Source organism: Heterocephalus glaber, unplaced genomic scaffold (assembly GCF_053883595.1).
Source record: "Heterocephalus glaber isolate CG9 unplaced genomic scaffold, H.glaber_assembly_v1.0 deba00000937, whole genome shotgun sequence".
Lineage (NCBI taxonomy): Eukaryota > Metazoa > Chordata > Mammalia > Rodentia > Bathyergidae > Heterocephalus > Heterocephalus glaber.
In genome coordinates, this window is record NW_028258173.1 from 15,917,616 (window position 1) to 15,934,726 (window position 17,111).

The window sequence follows — 17,111 nt, forward strand, 5'->3', positions numbered from 1 at the left end:
TGAAGCCAGCAGAACCCCCTCATTCCAGGCTCCTCTGCTCCCAGAGTGGGCAGAGTCACTTCCCTCTGCCTGCAGAGATAGGTTCCCTGTCCAACTCCACAGGAGAGGAGTTCCCTCCACATTTCTGACAGGCTGAATCACTTTTGATGGTTTTGGGTCTATGGAAAACTATTTTAGAAAATGTTCGGTGAACTGACTGCATGTTTTCACGTTGTGAGGGTTTACTCTGTAAGAATATTATTTCACCTGTGTTTAGAGAAAGTTGCTTGTTTTGGCAACCTCTCTTCTGTTATGAGGATTCACACTTGCCAAATTCCATGTTCAGAAATACTGCGGGCCAAACTTCATGCTGGGTAAGTTCATACCTAAAGACTGTAACTTTCTGAATGGGCTCCTAAGATAAAACACAACTTACTTATGCTCACTGCCTTGCTTTACACATTAATTCCAAGGTGTTTTAAACGCTTAATCAGTCACAAATTTAAATTGCTGATAGCAGTGAATGAGTTCAGATGAATTCAGAAAAAAAGAAAAAGACATATCAATCTTTTCAGGTAGATTAGACAATGTTTTAATAATTTTATAAGTAAAAAATTCTGATATCAAGGGGAAGACCCTTTGGCCCCTATAAAGATATCACAAATCATTCTGAAGGATATTTCTAAAGATGGCTACTTAATAATTCAGAAAGAATTCCATTCATTTCAAGTTTATAGGGTTTGGCACAGTAAATATTTGTTTTGTTTTGGGGTTTTTTTTGGTACCGGGTATCGAACTCGGGTCCTTGAGCTTGTGCAGCAGGCAGCGAAACCACTGAGCTAAATCCCTGGCCCAGTAAATATTTGTTAAATGAATATATAACATATTTATTTTGCCAGGATAATAGGAAATATGGCTCTGGTTGATTGTCATGTGGAGTATGTTTTGAGGCAGGACACAAATAGAGTGGAATTTTGTCTTTGGGTTTAAATATTTGCTTTTCAGATGCTCTCTTCATGTGGTCTTATTCCAGCCTCAATCCATTGACCATGGTGCTGTTTTTCTAACTTTTTGTACCAAATCCACGTCCTACTTCTTGACTTCATCTGTCAGCTTTGGCTAAGACTCTCTGTCCTTGGGAAGCATAGGTGATGTTGGCCATGAAATAGGCTATTCTCTTGAACATTTCCTGAACTGCAAACATGGGAATGACACTTTTAACATTGCACAGAAGGGTTAGAACATCAGTCTTTCTGTGGCAGGAGAAAAGAAAATCTTTTCTTTCTTTTTCTCTATTTCTTCCCTTCTTCCCTTCCTTCCTCCCCCTCTGTCTCCCCCCTCCTCTACTTCTTTCCTTCTTTCTTTCTTGGCTCAGGGCCTATTCATAAAGGTCATTTTTCCTAGATCCTAGCTAGGACTCAAGAGGCCTTATGTGCTTCTATTGTCCCTCTTGGCATCTTCCTAGCCTCCATGTGAACAAGCCCAGGCTCACCTGTGGGAGGATGAGGGACTGTGTGGAGCAAAGGCAAGCCATTCCAGCTCAAGTAACCTCAGGTCCTCAGCTGACTGCCAGCTGGCCAAAGAGGCATAAGGGAGTCCAGCTGACATCAGAAGCCCAGACCAAATTGCTGACCCACATAGTTGTGAGATCAATAAATTGTTGGGATTTTACTCACAGAATTATGAGGTTGTTTGTTGTAGCAAAAGCCTAGTGGTCCACCCTGCTAAGGTGGTTTGGTCACCCGACAGGTTTCCTACTTGGCTCAATTGCTCTTGATGTTGAAGTACACTTAGTAGCTATCTTGTTGTCCCTGACATTTTCAGCTCCCTACCAAAGCCCTTTAGAGTAGCATTTGAGGTCTTGGATGCTGTAGTCACACAGCTAGCCCTGAATCCAATCTTCTCCACTTACCAGCTTTGTGGCCTTTGGTAAATCACTTTGCCGTCTGAATTTTATTTTCTCATCTGTAAAACATGGCACTTTGTGATTATTTATCTAATCTCCATTCCTGACCCTGTTACTTCCTTGCTCATAGACCCAATTTCAGGCATACATCCTCTACATAGCCAAGATCAGAAGGGGCTCCTGATTGACCTCAACTAATCTTGGAAATTCCAATTGCTTTTCTAATGCATAATTTGAGAGTGAGCATATGATCAGCCTCTGATGAAAGGAAACATGCTGATGTGGAGTTGCTTGTGCTAAAATTTCTTCACTTCTAGGAAGAGTTGCTTTGTCTCTTCTGAAGATTGTTTAATTTGGATGTGAGGCTTAGAATGGTAGCTGCCATTTTGTGGTCGTGGAGTAAGCCCTGAGGAAGGCAGAGTCATGAGATGGAAAGAATCTGGGTCCTTGAATAAATCATTAAACCACTGAAACTCCAATCATAGAATCAACCCTATTCAAAACTACTCATTAAACTGGGTGAGAAGGGGTACACACCTATAATCTCAGCACTCTGGGAGGCTGAGGCAGGAGGCTGCAAGTTCAAGCCCAGTGTGGGCAATTTATCAATTTAGTGAGACCTTGTCTCAAAAAAAAAAAAAAATCCTACACTGTAGCTCATAGTAAAGGCCCTGGGTTCAATTCCCAGGACAGCAAACAGTCAAAAATAAATGAACAAAAACCACTTGTATGAAATGATACTGTTTAAGCCTGAGTCAGATTTTCTATTCGTTGCTAGCCCAAGCATTTCCTTTAGTACCACATTCAGCACATAGTAAGTCTTCAATAAACATTATAACTATATTTGAGTCTTTCCTTTAACTATTAAATGGTTTCAGATGTCATAGACTTTGGAAAAAATGATTTACAGAATCCTTCCCAGATTTGACACTGTTCTTTTACTTATGACTCTAGTTCTGGAGCAAGTCTTGACACTATGGTCAGTGATCCAAATTGAGCCCACTGCCTGCTTTTGTAAGTAAAACTTAGAACACAGCTACACCCATTGGTCTATGGCTGCTTTTGCACTAAAACACTAAAGTCTAGTACTCACAATGGAAATCCTATACCCCCCCCAAAGCCTAAAATACTTACTGTCTGGTCCTTTGCAGAAAAAGTTGCCAGGCTTGCTTGTTCTGGAGCCAGTGCTTCACCTCCTCAGTGAAGACTTGCAAGAGACTATGTAATGATGCAGACTGCAACTTTCACCAGATAGATTTTGCGTCATTAGACAGATTAGTTAGGACTCTTTTGTGGACAAATGGCTGAAAACCTGATCCAAACCAGGCGGTGGTTTTCAGAATGGCTAGATGTAGGGCCTCATGTGGGTTAATCAAAATGAGGTTTCACTCTCTCCATCTCATGGCTCCCCTTCCTCTGAGTTTACTCCCATCTCAGACAGTGCTGGCCACTGAGGGCCACAACATGTCCCAGCAGTGTCTGTCCTTCGTAGCTGTGTCTAAGTATGAAGGAGATAACATCTTTGTTTCAACATTTTCCATGAAACTGGAGAATCTCTGAGACTGAGAACATCAGCACTGAAAGTCACTCTAGGAAGCCATGGATGGTTCGCTCATCCTTTGCAGAGTGCATTTAAAAGGTACAGAAAATGAACCTTGCTGCTATATCCATTTTGTCTGTTTTTCTCCATTAAATTACAGACTCTAAGGAACGGTGCTAAGTACTTAGTATATTCTTAGTAAGTATCATTTTGGATGATGAATGTAGAAGTTTATTTATTTAACAGTTCAAATTGGGATTATTTCTCACACATTTTTGTTTTCTGTTTTTAAAAAATTGATACATTTATATTATAAACATTCCTCTTTGTCACTAAATAAATGAAGTATGAAAACTATACAGAAAATATGCATGCCAAATTCATGATGGTTACTTCCTCTGGGGGTAGGGGAAGGAGAGGACTTTTCATGTATTTTAAATATAAAAACATCTGATAAAAAAATAAAGTCTTTGGGAACACAATTTTCCATGGTTGCATAATAGTTTATCATATGACTATATCAATTATATTTAAACCAATCTCCTTTTGTATATTTAAATGGCTTTTAAATTTGTTGTTCTTGTAACTAGTATTGGGATGAATAACTCTGCATATGTCTTTATGCATACCTCTGATTATTTCCTTAAAACTGTTTCCTAGGAATGGAATTATAGGGTATAACTTGTGTTTTGATATTTATTTGTAAATTCCTTTCCAGTAAAGTTAAAACCAATTCAGTGGGTAAGATTTTAAACCCACAATAACAAGTTATAAAAAAAGAACTGAGCTATAAAAATGGCCACTTATGGTCTAATACCAAAAATTATTGAGAAATTCTATTCTAGTGCCACCTACGGCACCCCGAGCTGGAATCTTGCTATGTTGCTCAGGCTGGTGTCAAACTCCTGGGTTTAATGGATCCTCCGTTAGCAAGGAAATAGCTGGGTCTGCTGCTATGCAGGCATAATGGCACAGTGCCATTATGCCTAGCAACTTGTAGGGCCTTAATGTATCTATGTAGATAAAAGACTTCTTGCTCCATAAATACTTCCATGGTTATGGTATCAAAGTTCCCAGGAAATGGGTACATTTAATCATTTTCCTCTGTCATCATCATTTGGAAAATACAAAATGTTGTTGCTTACTAATGATCTTGAAAGTCACTGTGTCTGTGCTTAATAAATAGCAAGGAAACTTTGCTCATGACTCAGCTCCTGATTTTTCCTTATGTGTGGAAGGGTGTCAGTGAATGTGATACCCCTTTCTACCTACTTTTAATTTACTCAGGTCTTGGAAAGGTGGGACACCTCTCTCACTGTGGAGCTTAGCTTCCTTGGAGTCCAGTTGCTCACAGAGTACTTGCCATCTCTCTAGTTCCTCCACACAATCGGTCTTACTGGACGAGGCCTCCTGTGCTGGAGGCACTGCCATAGTCCAGGCCTAGCTCAGGAGGCAGTCTGAGGCTTTGGTCTGACACTTTGGGGGTGGTACCTTAAAGTCTTTTTTTTTTGGTACTGGGGATCGAACTTGGGTCCTTGTGCTTGCGCAGCAGGTGGCGAAACCACTGAGGTAAATCCTGGCCCTTAAAGTCTTAATAACAAGCTGCATTCTAACAATTGACTTTATCGTCTGATCATCTGAAATTTGCACACCATGGGAAACAGATGCTTGTCTTTTAAGATATCAGAAAATATTGTATCTTTCTTCAGCCAGAGAGAGGTGAACTGGTGGATGATCTCTAGTGATTCTCCCATCCAATGATCTATAATTAACCAAAATGATATATCTCAAGTAATATATTAACACAGTCACACTAAAATATAATTTATTAATGAACCAAGTAATCCATTGCATAGGTAAAAGACTCGTGTTAGACGCTCTCCTATTCTGACAGGGCAGACAGGCTGGAAAGAAATGGGGTTCTCAGGAGATGAGAGGTGAAACTGAGTGTGGTGGGAACCTGAGAAATGAGAGCCTTGGGTCCTTGGCACAGGCAGAGCAGGGAAGAAGGAGAAAATGAGGCTGAAGAGTCAGGCAGGGGCCCGGTGGTGCCAGCAATGCCACACAAAGTGGTTTGGACTTGATCCTAAAGGCAATGAGAAGCGATGGAGGATTTTAAGCAATGGTTTGACATTGACCCATGGGCTTAGGAGTCACGTTGATCTCATTCTGGCCCATATTCTCTGCATTACCCATAAAGACAGCATCATACAAATATTTCCACATCTCCTCCCATTCCGCCCTTGGAGAATGGTGTTGTAGCTACTACAGTTTGTCTTTTGAAGATGATTGGAGATGACTTTTTCCTCAGCCTGCTCATGCTGTCCAGTTGTCCGAAGTAGTTGCAGTGGAGCGATACCCTCTCCCTTTCCCTGGGGGCTGAGGCTGCTACCTCATCCTGAAAAGATGTGTTGCTTCATGATATCAGCTTACAGCAGAACATGCACAGATAACTTTTCAAACATTTAATTGTAATACTTCCATGCTTAAATCACCAAATTGGCTTTGGAAAATATGCAATCTCTTCAAATTACATTCTCTTTTAACTCAGAATTCACAGTATAACAGGCTAGTTTGTATACTTAAAAGACATTTGAAAATGGGCACATAAAAAATGGCCTAGAGTTACATGACTTTCTATTTGTAAAAAGGTAACATATTGTACCTTTTTTTTTTTGGTACCAGGGATCGAACTCCGGTCCTTGCGCTTGGGCATCAGGTGGCGAAACCACTGAGCTAAATCCCCGGCCCCAAGGCAACATATTGTAAATGCAACAAAAAATGAGAATCAGCTGTGTAATGTACCTTGTCACCTGTTTTGTATATGATAAGGCATGGAGGGTACTTAGAGCTTGGATTCATTTCCCAGGGCTCCCAAGACTAGTTATCCCAAACTAGGTGGCTTAAACTGACAGGAATTTATTCTCCCACAGTTCTGAAGGTGAGACACTACCTCTGAAACTCTGGGTAGAATTTTGTGTTGACCAGCAATCTTTGCTATTTGTTGGCTTCCAGCTACATCAGTCCCTGTCGTGATATGACATTCTTCATGTGTGTTTCTGTCTTTATATGGCATTTTTTTGGAGACAGGGTCTCACTATGTAGTTCAAGCTGGCCTTGAACTCACTATGTAGCCTGGGCTGGCCTCAAATTCACAGCAATCCTCCTGCCTCAGCCTCCCAAGTGCTAGGATTACAGGCATGCACCACCATGTCAGGCTATACAGCATTTCCCTCTTAAAAGTATAGCACTCAGCTGGGTGTTGTGGTGTGTGCCTGTAATTCAGTATTCTAGGTAGCTGCAGCAGGAGGATTTCAAGTTCAAGTCATGCCCAGTGAATTTTGGGAGATCTTGTCTCAAAATTAAAATTAAGACCCATCTAGTGGCCTCATCTTGACCACATCTAAAAAGTCCCTATTTCCAAATAAGGTCACATTTATAGGCACCCAGAGGTTAGGACTTCAACTATCTTTTGAGGGAGCAGCACGATTCAACCTATAACAGAGGTTATGTAGCTGACCTCTCTATTGGATTCATGAATTTGTGGTACGAGATCTGTCCAGTTTTAATACTTAGGTACAAAACATGAGGGTTAACTTAAGCAAAACCAGGTAGGTGTGGTGGTGGGGTGGAGGGTAAGGTCTAGGGTGATACAGGCACAGTTTGATGCTGGACAGAGCAGAGACCACTGAGGGGGGATCCAGCAGTGAACATTCAGGTGGCCTGTTGCTGGCTGGCCATCACCTCTAGATCACTGCTCTCTAGTAGACATAGAATGCAAGTCACACCTCTAATTTCAATTTTTTAGTAGCTATGTTAAAAAAAGTAAAAAGAAAAAAAAAGTAAAAAGAAATAGTGAAATTAACCTGAATATTAAATTTTATTTAATCCAATATATCAAAAATATTATATCAACATGTCACCAAAATAAAAATATTAATAAGATATTTTGCTTTGTTTTCTATGGTGTCTTCAAAATTCCTTTTTATTTTTCCTTCCTGGCATCACTGGGGATTGAATGCAGGGAGAGTGAAACTACATCCTCAGCTCTTTATTTTTTTAAATTTGAGACAGAATCTCACTAAGTTGCCCAGATTGGCCTTGAACTTGAGTTCCTCCTGCCTCAGCTTCCTGAGTACCTGGGATTATAGATATGTGCCACCACACTCCAACTTGCTGCAGTACACCACTAGCTGTATTTCAAGTGTACAATAGCCACGTGTGTTAGACTGCTAGAGAGTCTAGAAGTGCTGACTGTGAGCAGCGGGATCCAGTTTCAGGGAAGACAGTCAATCAAAGAAGAGCCAGGGAGGCCGAGAAGAAAGAGCTTCCAACTCAGGTGAAGTAACTGCAAAGAGCAGGGACCCACTCTAGCTTCCCTCACGGGAGGGCGGGAGATTCCTTAGCAGTAGGTTCCCTCAGAACTGACCTATCGGGAGTGTGAGGGGCCAGGAGCACTGGCAGGGAACCTGTTGCCCCGTGTCCCCGAGGGTGAGGAAGACTGTCATATCAGCTTTTCTCGTTTGCTTTGTCAGTCTCTTTCTACAGACTGATTTCTTCTATTTATGTACTTGAAAGGCTCTTATTATGGTTTTTAAATGGCTTTCTTAGCTGCTAACTCTGTGACCTCTTGCCTTGGCTCCCCATGGTAACTCAGCACTGGTGTCTCCATCTTATGCTCCAAGGGGAAGGAGTCTGTTTGGCTTCTTGCTTAGCTACCCACCTTTGGCTGGCCTGGTATAAACACGGCTCTCCGACTGGTCCCTGGTGTAAGGCAATGGTTCTCAAAGTGGGCTCTGCACCAGTAGCATTAGAAATAACCATCCACGGGCCCCATCTCAACAAAAGGAATCAGAAAGTCTAGGGGCAGAGCCCAGGACAGAGCATGGGCCCAGGGAAGGTTTCCTCCTGTATGGCCAGAGGTGAGTGGCATGGGGGAGCCCAGATGTAGACAGACACAGGAAGGAGATATGGAGATTGTGACCCCAGCTTTGATCACTGGAAACCAGCTGTGCTGGGGGATGGGGTGGGGATGAGGAGGGTGTGGTTTCACAAAAGTGGCACAACAAACAGCTCAGAATGACCTAACCCTAAACCCTGTCAGAACAGGGCTGTCCTGGTGGGTTTATGAACCCAACTTTCAGGAACTGGGACAGGCAGAAGCAGAGGAAATAATGAGTGGACATGGGGGAGGAAGAGTGAGGCTGACAGCAGTAACTATATGGTTGGCTGCTTTATCAGTAATGAGCTCATTTGGAGGAAGCCAGACCTAATGTTATTTAAATTATGACACTTTAAAAGATGAAGAAACAGAGTTTTAAGCAGTGGTATAAATTGCTGAGTGCAAGCTTTTTCCATGGCACACATACTATATTAAATTATAAATTTACACTACAAAAATAGCTTTGCAGGAGTACTATTATTAACAAACGCTTACCTCAGATTTTTTTCAATTACTGGAGATAACTCTTCTATGTTAAAAAATATATTAATGGCTGGAGCAGAAAAAATACTAATTACAGATGGTAGGCGTTTTCTTGCAAAGTCATATCAAATTTAACATTAGCCTGGAAACAGAAATATGTTTTAAACAAAAGGTTTTAAATGTTCTTTTTTTTTTTGGAGCACCAGGGATCAAACTCAGGACCTTTTGTTTTCAGGCAGGTGAGGTGCCACTGAGCTAAATCCCCAGCCCGGTTTTAAATATTCTTAAAACCATGAGTAGATTTTCACTTATGGTCTAGGATACTATCATAAAGAGTACCACTTTAAGTAAAGTATATTAATAAAAAAACATTGGGCTGGGGATTAGGTCAGTGGTTCTGCCGCCTGCCTAGTAAGTGCAAGGTCCCGAGTTCAATCCCTGGTACCAAAAAAACCCCTAAAGCTTTTGCTCAAAAATGCTATTTAATGTGTTGCTGGAAGGTTCTAATAAATGACATTTATGGGAAAGATTGATTTTATTGATACAAAATAGGTGGTGAGACAGAAGTTTAAGAAAATGATTCAAGGTCCAGGGATTTAGCTCAGCGGTTCTGCCGCCTGCCTAGCAAGTGCAAGGACCCGAGTTTGATCCCCAGTACCAAAAAAAAAAAAAAAAAAGAAAAAGAGTCAATAAAAGGCGTACAATTCTATTGGGAACAGATTAGAAGTCATAAGGAAATAAAACATTTTGAAAAGATTTTCTGCAGTTCCCATAATCATGGAAGGTACACACAGGGAAAACTTACATTCTGAGTGGATTTCTATTTTAGGAAGAAAGCATAAGATGGACTCCCTAAGAATTGTCATTCCTCTCTTTTTTTTCTCAAAAATATGTCTTGAAGTGATGCCATGATAAAGTGATGTTGTAAATCTAAAGCTGAACTTTAATGAAAATCCAGCTTTCCTTAACAGTGTAATTCTGAAGAGTACAGCTGTCTCAAAGCGTGGTATCCTGGGAACTTGCTAGAGACCAATACCAGAGCTCCACCCTACACTGACCAGATCAGAGCCTCTGGGATGGGACATGGCAAGCTGTGTTGAACAACTTCTCCAGGTGATTCTGACGCAGGCTGAAGTTCCAGAGCCACTGGCATAGTGGTTTCCAACTTAGTGTGGGTCAGAGTGTCCTCTGAGGCTTTTATAAACACTCCTTTGCGTGACTGCAGAAAATTCTGATTCAGTATGACTGGGAAGCGGTTAGAAACTATATTGTCAATGCAAGATGATCTTGGGAGCCATTGGTTAAAAAACACTAATAATTAAAGTCAATCTAAGTTATAAGTCCTTCTCTCTCCCTTCCTTCTGTCTTTCCCAATCCCCAAATTTTCTACTATGTTGATTTTTAATTAATATATTCAATCTCAGTTATCTTCAAAGTATAGTATGGTACCTGGCACATGGAATGAGCTAAAAAAAAAAAAAGGTTGGATGAATCAACAAATCTCACAGTTAATATTTTGCTGTGTAGAGAATGGGCATATTTTCATCTTCAGTGCTATTTTCCTTTACTAGAAGATTTTTACACTTGAATGCATATAATTGATGTTATATAAAATTCTTAAGCCCAGCCTAGTAGTGCATGCCTGTAATCTTAGCACTCAGGAGGTGGAGGCAGGAGGATGGCTGGAAGTTTGAGGCCATCCTGGGCTACACAGTGAGTTTAAGGCCAGTCTGAACTACACAGTGAGACACTCTCAAAAAACCAAAACCCCCCCAAACAAAAAACACCACACTTTTAGTTTTGTAATTTTATTTTTATTCAGACTGATGAAATATTAAATATTTAATAAAAATAAAATTATGATTTAAATAAAAGGACCTATCAAGTAATACTTAGCATGGTAAGATAAACAATAATAGTAAAATGAACATCCATGTACCCAGCTTTATTAAATTTTTTTTTTTTTGGTACCAGGGATCAAACTCAGGACCTTGCGCTTTTGAGGCAGACACCGGAACCACTGAGCTAAATCCTCAGCCCACCAGCTTAAAAAAATTATTACCAATACTATGAATGGGTTTAAAGTACAGCATTATTCTTATCTGAGACTTGTTTTAAGCACTAAGATTTCCACTTGCACATAGACAAGCCTAAACGGAGTCCTCTCCTGCAATTATGCCTGTATCCATTTTCCTGGGCTGTCACTTACATCTTTCAATGTACTGCTTTCAACTGCACAACAGGCAATGTTCCTCCCTCAGCTTCCTCTTCACCACCTGAAACCCGAACTTGTATTACCTAACAGAAGCTACAATTATGTCAGTGGGTGGTTGGGAACAAAGTGTGCGCTATAAGAGCTATAAGAGTAAGGCAAGTGGGGATGTGCATATCAGTTTGGTAAGTTTATTGTCATTATCCGGCCTCTTAGCAGCTATAGTTCAAATTGTTTTGTGTATCTTCAGCTCTTCTGTAATGGAAGCATTTCTAAAGCTCCTTGTTCACTGCTTTATGTGTAGCAGGTACTCAGTGTGTGCTGAGTGAATTTCTACCACTCTTCCTCGTATTTTCAGTCTGACTTCTAGCATTTATATACTTTGTATATGTGCTGCTGAAGCAAGCGCTAGGATTTATATACTATGGGAATCACTTTAATTGTAGGGCTGGATCCAGACTGCTGAAATGTTCTTGGAGGTAACTTCATCTAGAGGATGAAGCGACTTTACTGATGAATTACTCGGGACCTTGCACTTGCTAGGCAGGCGCCAGAACCACTGAGCTATATCCCGGCCCTTTATTAAACATTTTAAATTGCGTTAATGTCACAATGGCCATAAGCAAAATTAACAAAGCGCACATGCGGGTGCACACACACGCACGCACACAAATCCTTGTTATACTTAGTTTTCACTGTGCTAGAGACATTTGTGTACATACAGCTCTTAGTCTTTTGAATTCTGCATTATATATAAACTTCCATATTAAATGAAAGTCATAATTACCATTTAAATGATTGCATAAAAATCCATGCAGTTAACCGAATGTGGGGAGCACACACCTGTAATCTCAGCACGCAGGAAGCTGAGGCAAGAGGATCTCCGAGAGTCTGAGGCCAGCCTGGGTTACATAGTGAGTTCAAGCCCAGCCTAAACTGCACAGCAAGATCGTGTCTCAAAAAACAAAACAAAAAATCTGTGCAGTTGGTCTAAAATAATTCACTATAATTCACCATTAGACTGTTCCCCATTTCCTTTTTGCTATTAACAGAATTTGCAAAGAACATCTTCTGAATTATCGACAGAATAAATTTTTAGCAATGCAAATACAGGGCCAAAGGCTAAGTCACACTTATTTTTATTTTCTATCTTCATTGTGAGACAATAAAGTTAAGTACTTTATGAAAAGGTTTTCACACAATGCTCTCCAAGGCTTTTTTTTTTTTTTTTTTTTTTTTGGGTACCGGGGATCGAACTCTGGACCTTGTGCTTGCAAGGCAGGCACAAATCACCAGGCCTCTCCAAGGTTTATTAACAGTACTATGGTATTTGTATCATCTCTCTACCCTTGCACTACAGTTGGAAAAAGAGCCCGAGCAGGCAGGTAACCTGATCTCATCCACTAGTTAAGTCCTGGATGGAAGAGGCATGGAGCTAACAGATTTCTCAGGGATTTGCTGGAACACTCTGCGTGGAACTAGTTCCTTCCCTCGCCAGAGACGCTAAATTCAAGGAGGGCAGCGGACTCCCTTTAGCGCCTCTAAGCGCCTCCTAGCGCTCGTCTTTGCCACTCAGAGCGCCCGAGCGCCCTGCACACAGTAGGTGTCTAACAAAGGCAGTCGCCCCAGCACAGACGAAACCTCTCCCTTAGAGAGCTGGGCACTACGTCCCTCCCGGTCCCACAAACGCGCCGTCGCGTCGCCTGCCCACCCCCTACCCCGATTCAGCGCGGGACCCTTGGCGGCAATGCACAGGGTCGCGGCGCTACCGCACAGGCTTCCCCCGGTTTCCCTCCCGCCCCTCGCGCACCCGGCGCGCGGCCGCCGGCCCCGCCCCCCGGCCCCGCCCCCCCAGCCGACTAGTGGCGGTGGCGGCGGTGGCCCCAAAACCCGGTTCCCTCACACAAGAGAGCGGGTGGAGAAGGAAGCGGCCGAACCCTGAGTCCTGCTCTGGCGCGAGCACCGCCCGCCTCAGCCGACTGGCGCCGTCGGCTCCAGGGGCCTCGCCGAATCGAGAGCAGGAAAAGGCCGCGGCGGCCGCAAGGAGGAGGCGGCGAGCGCGGGGGGAGGCGGCGCGGCCGGCCGCCGCTGCCGCTTTGTTGTGCGGCCCGGGCCGAGGAAGAAGTGGGAGGAGGGAGGAGCTCGGCGTCCCGCTCCCTCTGCGGCTCATGGCGACGACGCTCGGCACATCCGGGACCCTCCGGCCGTGGCGGCCGCGACGCCGGCTGCTTGGGCCGCAGCCCCGGCCGCTGTGGTGACTCTGCTGCGCTTCGCAGTCGCCCCCGCCCCGCCCGCCGGCCCGGAGCCCCGCAGCCGCTGCCTCCCCGCCGCCAGGGACATGTCTAACCCCGGAGGCCGGCGGAACGGGCCCGTCAAGCTGCGCCTGACAGGTGAGGGAGGCGGCCGGCGGGGGGTGCCTGTGGCCTTGGGAAGGGCCAGGGTCTCGATCAATGGTGCGGTGGGGTTCGGGCGTGGGAAGGCCTAGTTGGGGGAGAGTCACTGGGAAACGAGTTGGCGGGTTTAGAAATTCTTAAAAAAGCCTATGGTGCCGCGTGTGGGGGGGTGTAGCTGGGGTGGGGAAAGGAGGGGTGCACTGGTCTCAGTCACAGGCGGATTTGAGGTCAGGAGGTCTTGGCCGAGGAGCCCGACTCTTTCTCCCGGGGCTACGGGGCTGCCCAGGTGGGGTCGTGAAGGGGATTATTGAATCCGGTTTCTGACTGCGCGCAGTAAACACTCCTTAAAGATGGAGTGCTTAACGGGAGCCGTGTGTGTGTGTGTGTGTGTGTGTGTTTTCGGGTTAACTTGGACACCCAGTTATGCCCGCGTGCAAAACCTTTACTCTGTTGGCAGCCGCTGTGGTTGGTGCCATACCCCTGAAGCGCACGTCTAAGGAGGGGAGACTGAAGTTGATTTTTCCGGTGTGTTTGTCTGATCTCACGACTCGGGCTCATTGTACGCTCTGTTTTGGAAGTGTTTGATTGCAGGGTAGCATGTTTTGGGTTGTTCCTCGTAGGCCGCAGGATTTGTGGCTCACGTTTAACTTGCTTTAGGACATCCCCCCCCCCCCCCACCTTGGGTACATTTCTAAGTACGTGCTCATACAAACTTTCGAGCAAACTTTCATTCTCTCTGCTTACCCCTCCCGTTTTCTAAATGGAATAGAATGTCCAGAGGGGTTTACTAGGTAGACAAGACTCTTACAAAGTGTTTGATTCCAGTACATGAAATCTTTAACGTTACAGATTCCTTTTGCTTACCATTTTTGGTAATCTGTAGGGATGTCACTATGACTTTAAGAAAAAATACTTGGTTTGAAAAGTGTAATTGAAATCAGTGTGATTATATTAGTTTCATCATTTACCATTAATAAGTTGTCCACCTTTATATATTTGGAGTGTGGTGAGAAAGATTTTTTTCTTAGAGGATTTATGTGTGTGTGTATATGCACGAATGTAAGAATAAACTGTAATCATGTTTGCCCACACTAGACTTTGAGATTTATATGGGCTAATTTTGTAGTTGAATACTTGTATGTCACATCTCAGGCTACTGGCTGAATATTCTACATAAAAACTTTCAGTGAACTTGGCATTTGAGAATTTAGTGCAAATGTATGTTGGCTGTAATTAAAAAAAAAACAAACCAAACATTACCTTTATGACAATTTTGCATTTGTTCTTAATGGAAAATCTGGATTGGGGATATTTGTCTTTACTCCTTTCATTTTTCTTATTTTGGGCAAGTTAGTGGAAACCATTGTAAGAGATCTTTGTTGCTTTATCTATCGCTGTTCTTATCTGGAATCAGTCTTTTGTCAGTAATCATAGAAAGAACCTGTGACCCTCGGTGTGCAGAAACCATTAGAAAAAAGGCTGTTACCATTTATTTTCCTCTAGATTATATACATATGGAGAAGATGAGGGAGGAAACGGATTTTGATTTTCTGCAGATAAAATGAATTTTGAGGTTTTTGGTGTGATTCAGTAGATCTTAAAGTATTTATGGTTTCCTTACTACATATGATTCATTATAAAAATTTATGTGAAGTTTGTTGAGAGGAAAGATTATACTTATTTTTTGGAGGAGAGGGAACACTGGACTAACTTTATATAGTTTTGTATATTTAGATTTTCCTGAAGAATTTTAAATACCATGTGTTCTCCTTAATTGTAGAAACAGTTTGAAGTACTCTCAATTTCTTAAATACATTGGGAATTTTGCCTCTGAGTAGTTTTCTCTTAAAGTTTGACAGATATTAAAAACATTGCCCTCCCCTTTTGGTTACATATGGTGGAATCTCCTCTATTTTGCCAGGAAAATTAACTTACATTTTTTCATTTTTGTTCACCATTTACAAATTAGATGGTATAGTTTTTAACAAATAGATCTCAAGAGCTGGATTCAATTAGCAGCTTTTTAGGACATAAACATTAAAGGGTAAGATGGAAAAGATTGTTTTGACTGACTGGATAAATGACAGGGCTGTGTTTGATGTGAATCCAGGAATTGGTCTGGAGCTGGTGCCCAACTTCTCAGTCCATCTTGAGAAGCCAAATAAAATATTTAACCTAGGCCTCATTTTGTTTTTTAAAAAAGTTGATTCTTTGTTAAGACCTTAAGAAATGTTTGGCATACCTTTAGACTAAGTGTTTAACAGTTCATTTAGATCTGGGTTCCCTAATAGAGGAAAAATCACTTAAAAAAAAAAGACATACCACAGTGAATTTTTATTTGGTTTACAATACACTTGGGCTATAAGATGTTTTAAAATTATTGTTCTTTGCTTTAATACCATACTAGTATTTTATAGTGTGCCTTTGATTCCAAGGTGCTTTATGAACTGTAGTTACTCAATTATATCCTTAATGTGGAATTGCCCATTTCCTAAAAGGTGTTAACAATTCTTACATGGTGACACACACATAAACTGAAAGATAGGAAATACTTGAGCCATGAGATCCCTGCCCACAATAGATATTAGTTTTCCATGTATTATACCTAAAATCACAATCAGTTAATAAAGTATGTTATTTATTTGTGGTTAGTTGAATCTACATATGTGGAATCCACGGGTACAAAGATCCAGCTGTACTGTGCACACACTAAATTTTTTTTTGGGGTGGTACTGGGGATCGAACTTGGGACGTTGAGCTTGCGAGGCAGGCAGCAGAACAACTGAACTAAATCCCTGGCCCCTAAAGTGTGTTGTTTGTTGATGCTGAGAAGGTAGGGCTAATACCAAATTTGAGCTTGCTCAAGCCATTGGTGGTTAAAGTCCGATTTGATCCATCATATTATTTCTTCTTGTTCTTTATGACACCTTAACACTTGATCATTAATATGAGTTATATGGTATTATCAATTTCTTTTTTTTGGTACTGGGGATCGAACTTGGGACCTTGCGCTTGCAAGGCAGGTGGCAGAACCACTGAGCTAAATCCCTGGCCCTGTATTATCAATTTCAACTAGTATTTCTAGAGCAAATTGGATTATACAATGTATAATTTGTATAGTATTATATATATGTCTGTTATTGACTTTTCTTAATGCAGTTAGAAATGGTTTGGATAGAAAATAGTCCTTATATTTGGTTACATAAAAAATGGGGTAATTTTAAATACTATTGTTGTTTTTGAAAATCAAGGCTGGAAAAAGCAGTTTAGTGTAACTTTTAATATACAAAGTTCTTAGGGATGGAGAAATAATAGGTTTCTTCTTCAGAACATTTATTTCAGACATTTTTGTAAATTCAGTGTTTTTGTATGCTTCTCCTCGTTATTAATTTTAAAAATCCTTGGCAATGAGCCTAACCTGGTATAGAATTTAAGGAAATTAATTTCAAAATCTCACCTTAAATACGCTGGTATCTTAATTTAGATTCATTGTATAGTTTATTGATACAAGGCCTTAAAAATTACAACTTGACTGCATCTTGCAGTTTCCAAGTGTATATGTACCTATATACTGTAATGACTTCATGTAGGGGTGTAATTGATTTGACTCTCCCAAATTCATTTTTTTTTTTTTATCATTCTGAAGAAAAGCTAGT

General features: G+C 41.7%; 1 protein-coding gene across 6 annotated transcripts in view; it reads left to right on the plus strand.

Annotated features, from left to right (window-relative positions):
• Positions 1 to 12,919: 12,919 nt before the first annotated feature.
• Positions 12,920 to 17,111, plus strand: part of Smurf2 (SMAD specific E3 ubiquitin protein ligase 2) — a 122,359-nt gene continuing 118,167 nt past the window's right edge. For 2 of the 6 annotated variants that reach the window (XM_087208606.1, XM_021248638.2), the window contains exon 1: positions 12,920 to 13,452. In XM_087208606.1, coding sequence (XP_087064732.1) covers positions 13,401 to 13,452 — 52 coding nt within the window. In that variant the 5' untranslated portion in view covers positions 12,920 to 13,400. The remainder of the gene's footprint in view (positions 13,453 to 17,111) is intronic. The other 4 variants (XM_021248637.2, XM_021248639.2, XM_013067632.3 and 1 more) reach the window with 3 other exon arrangements.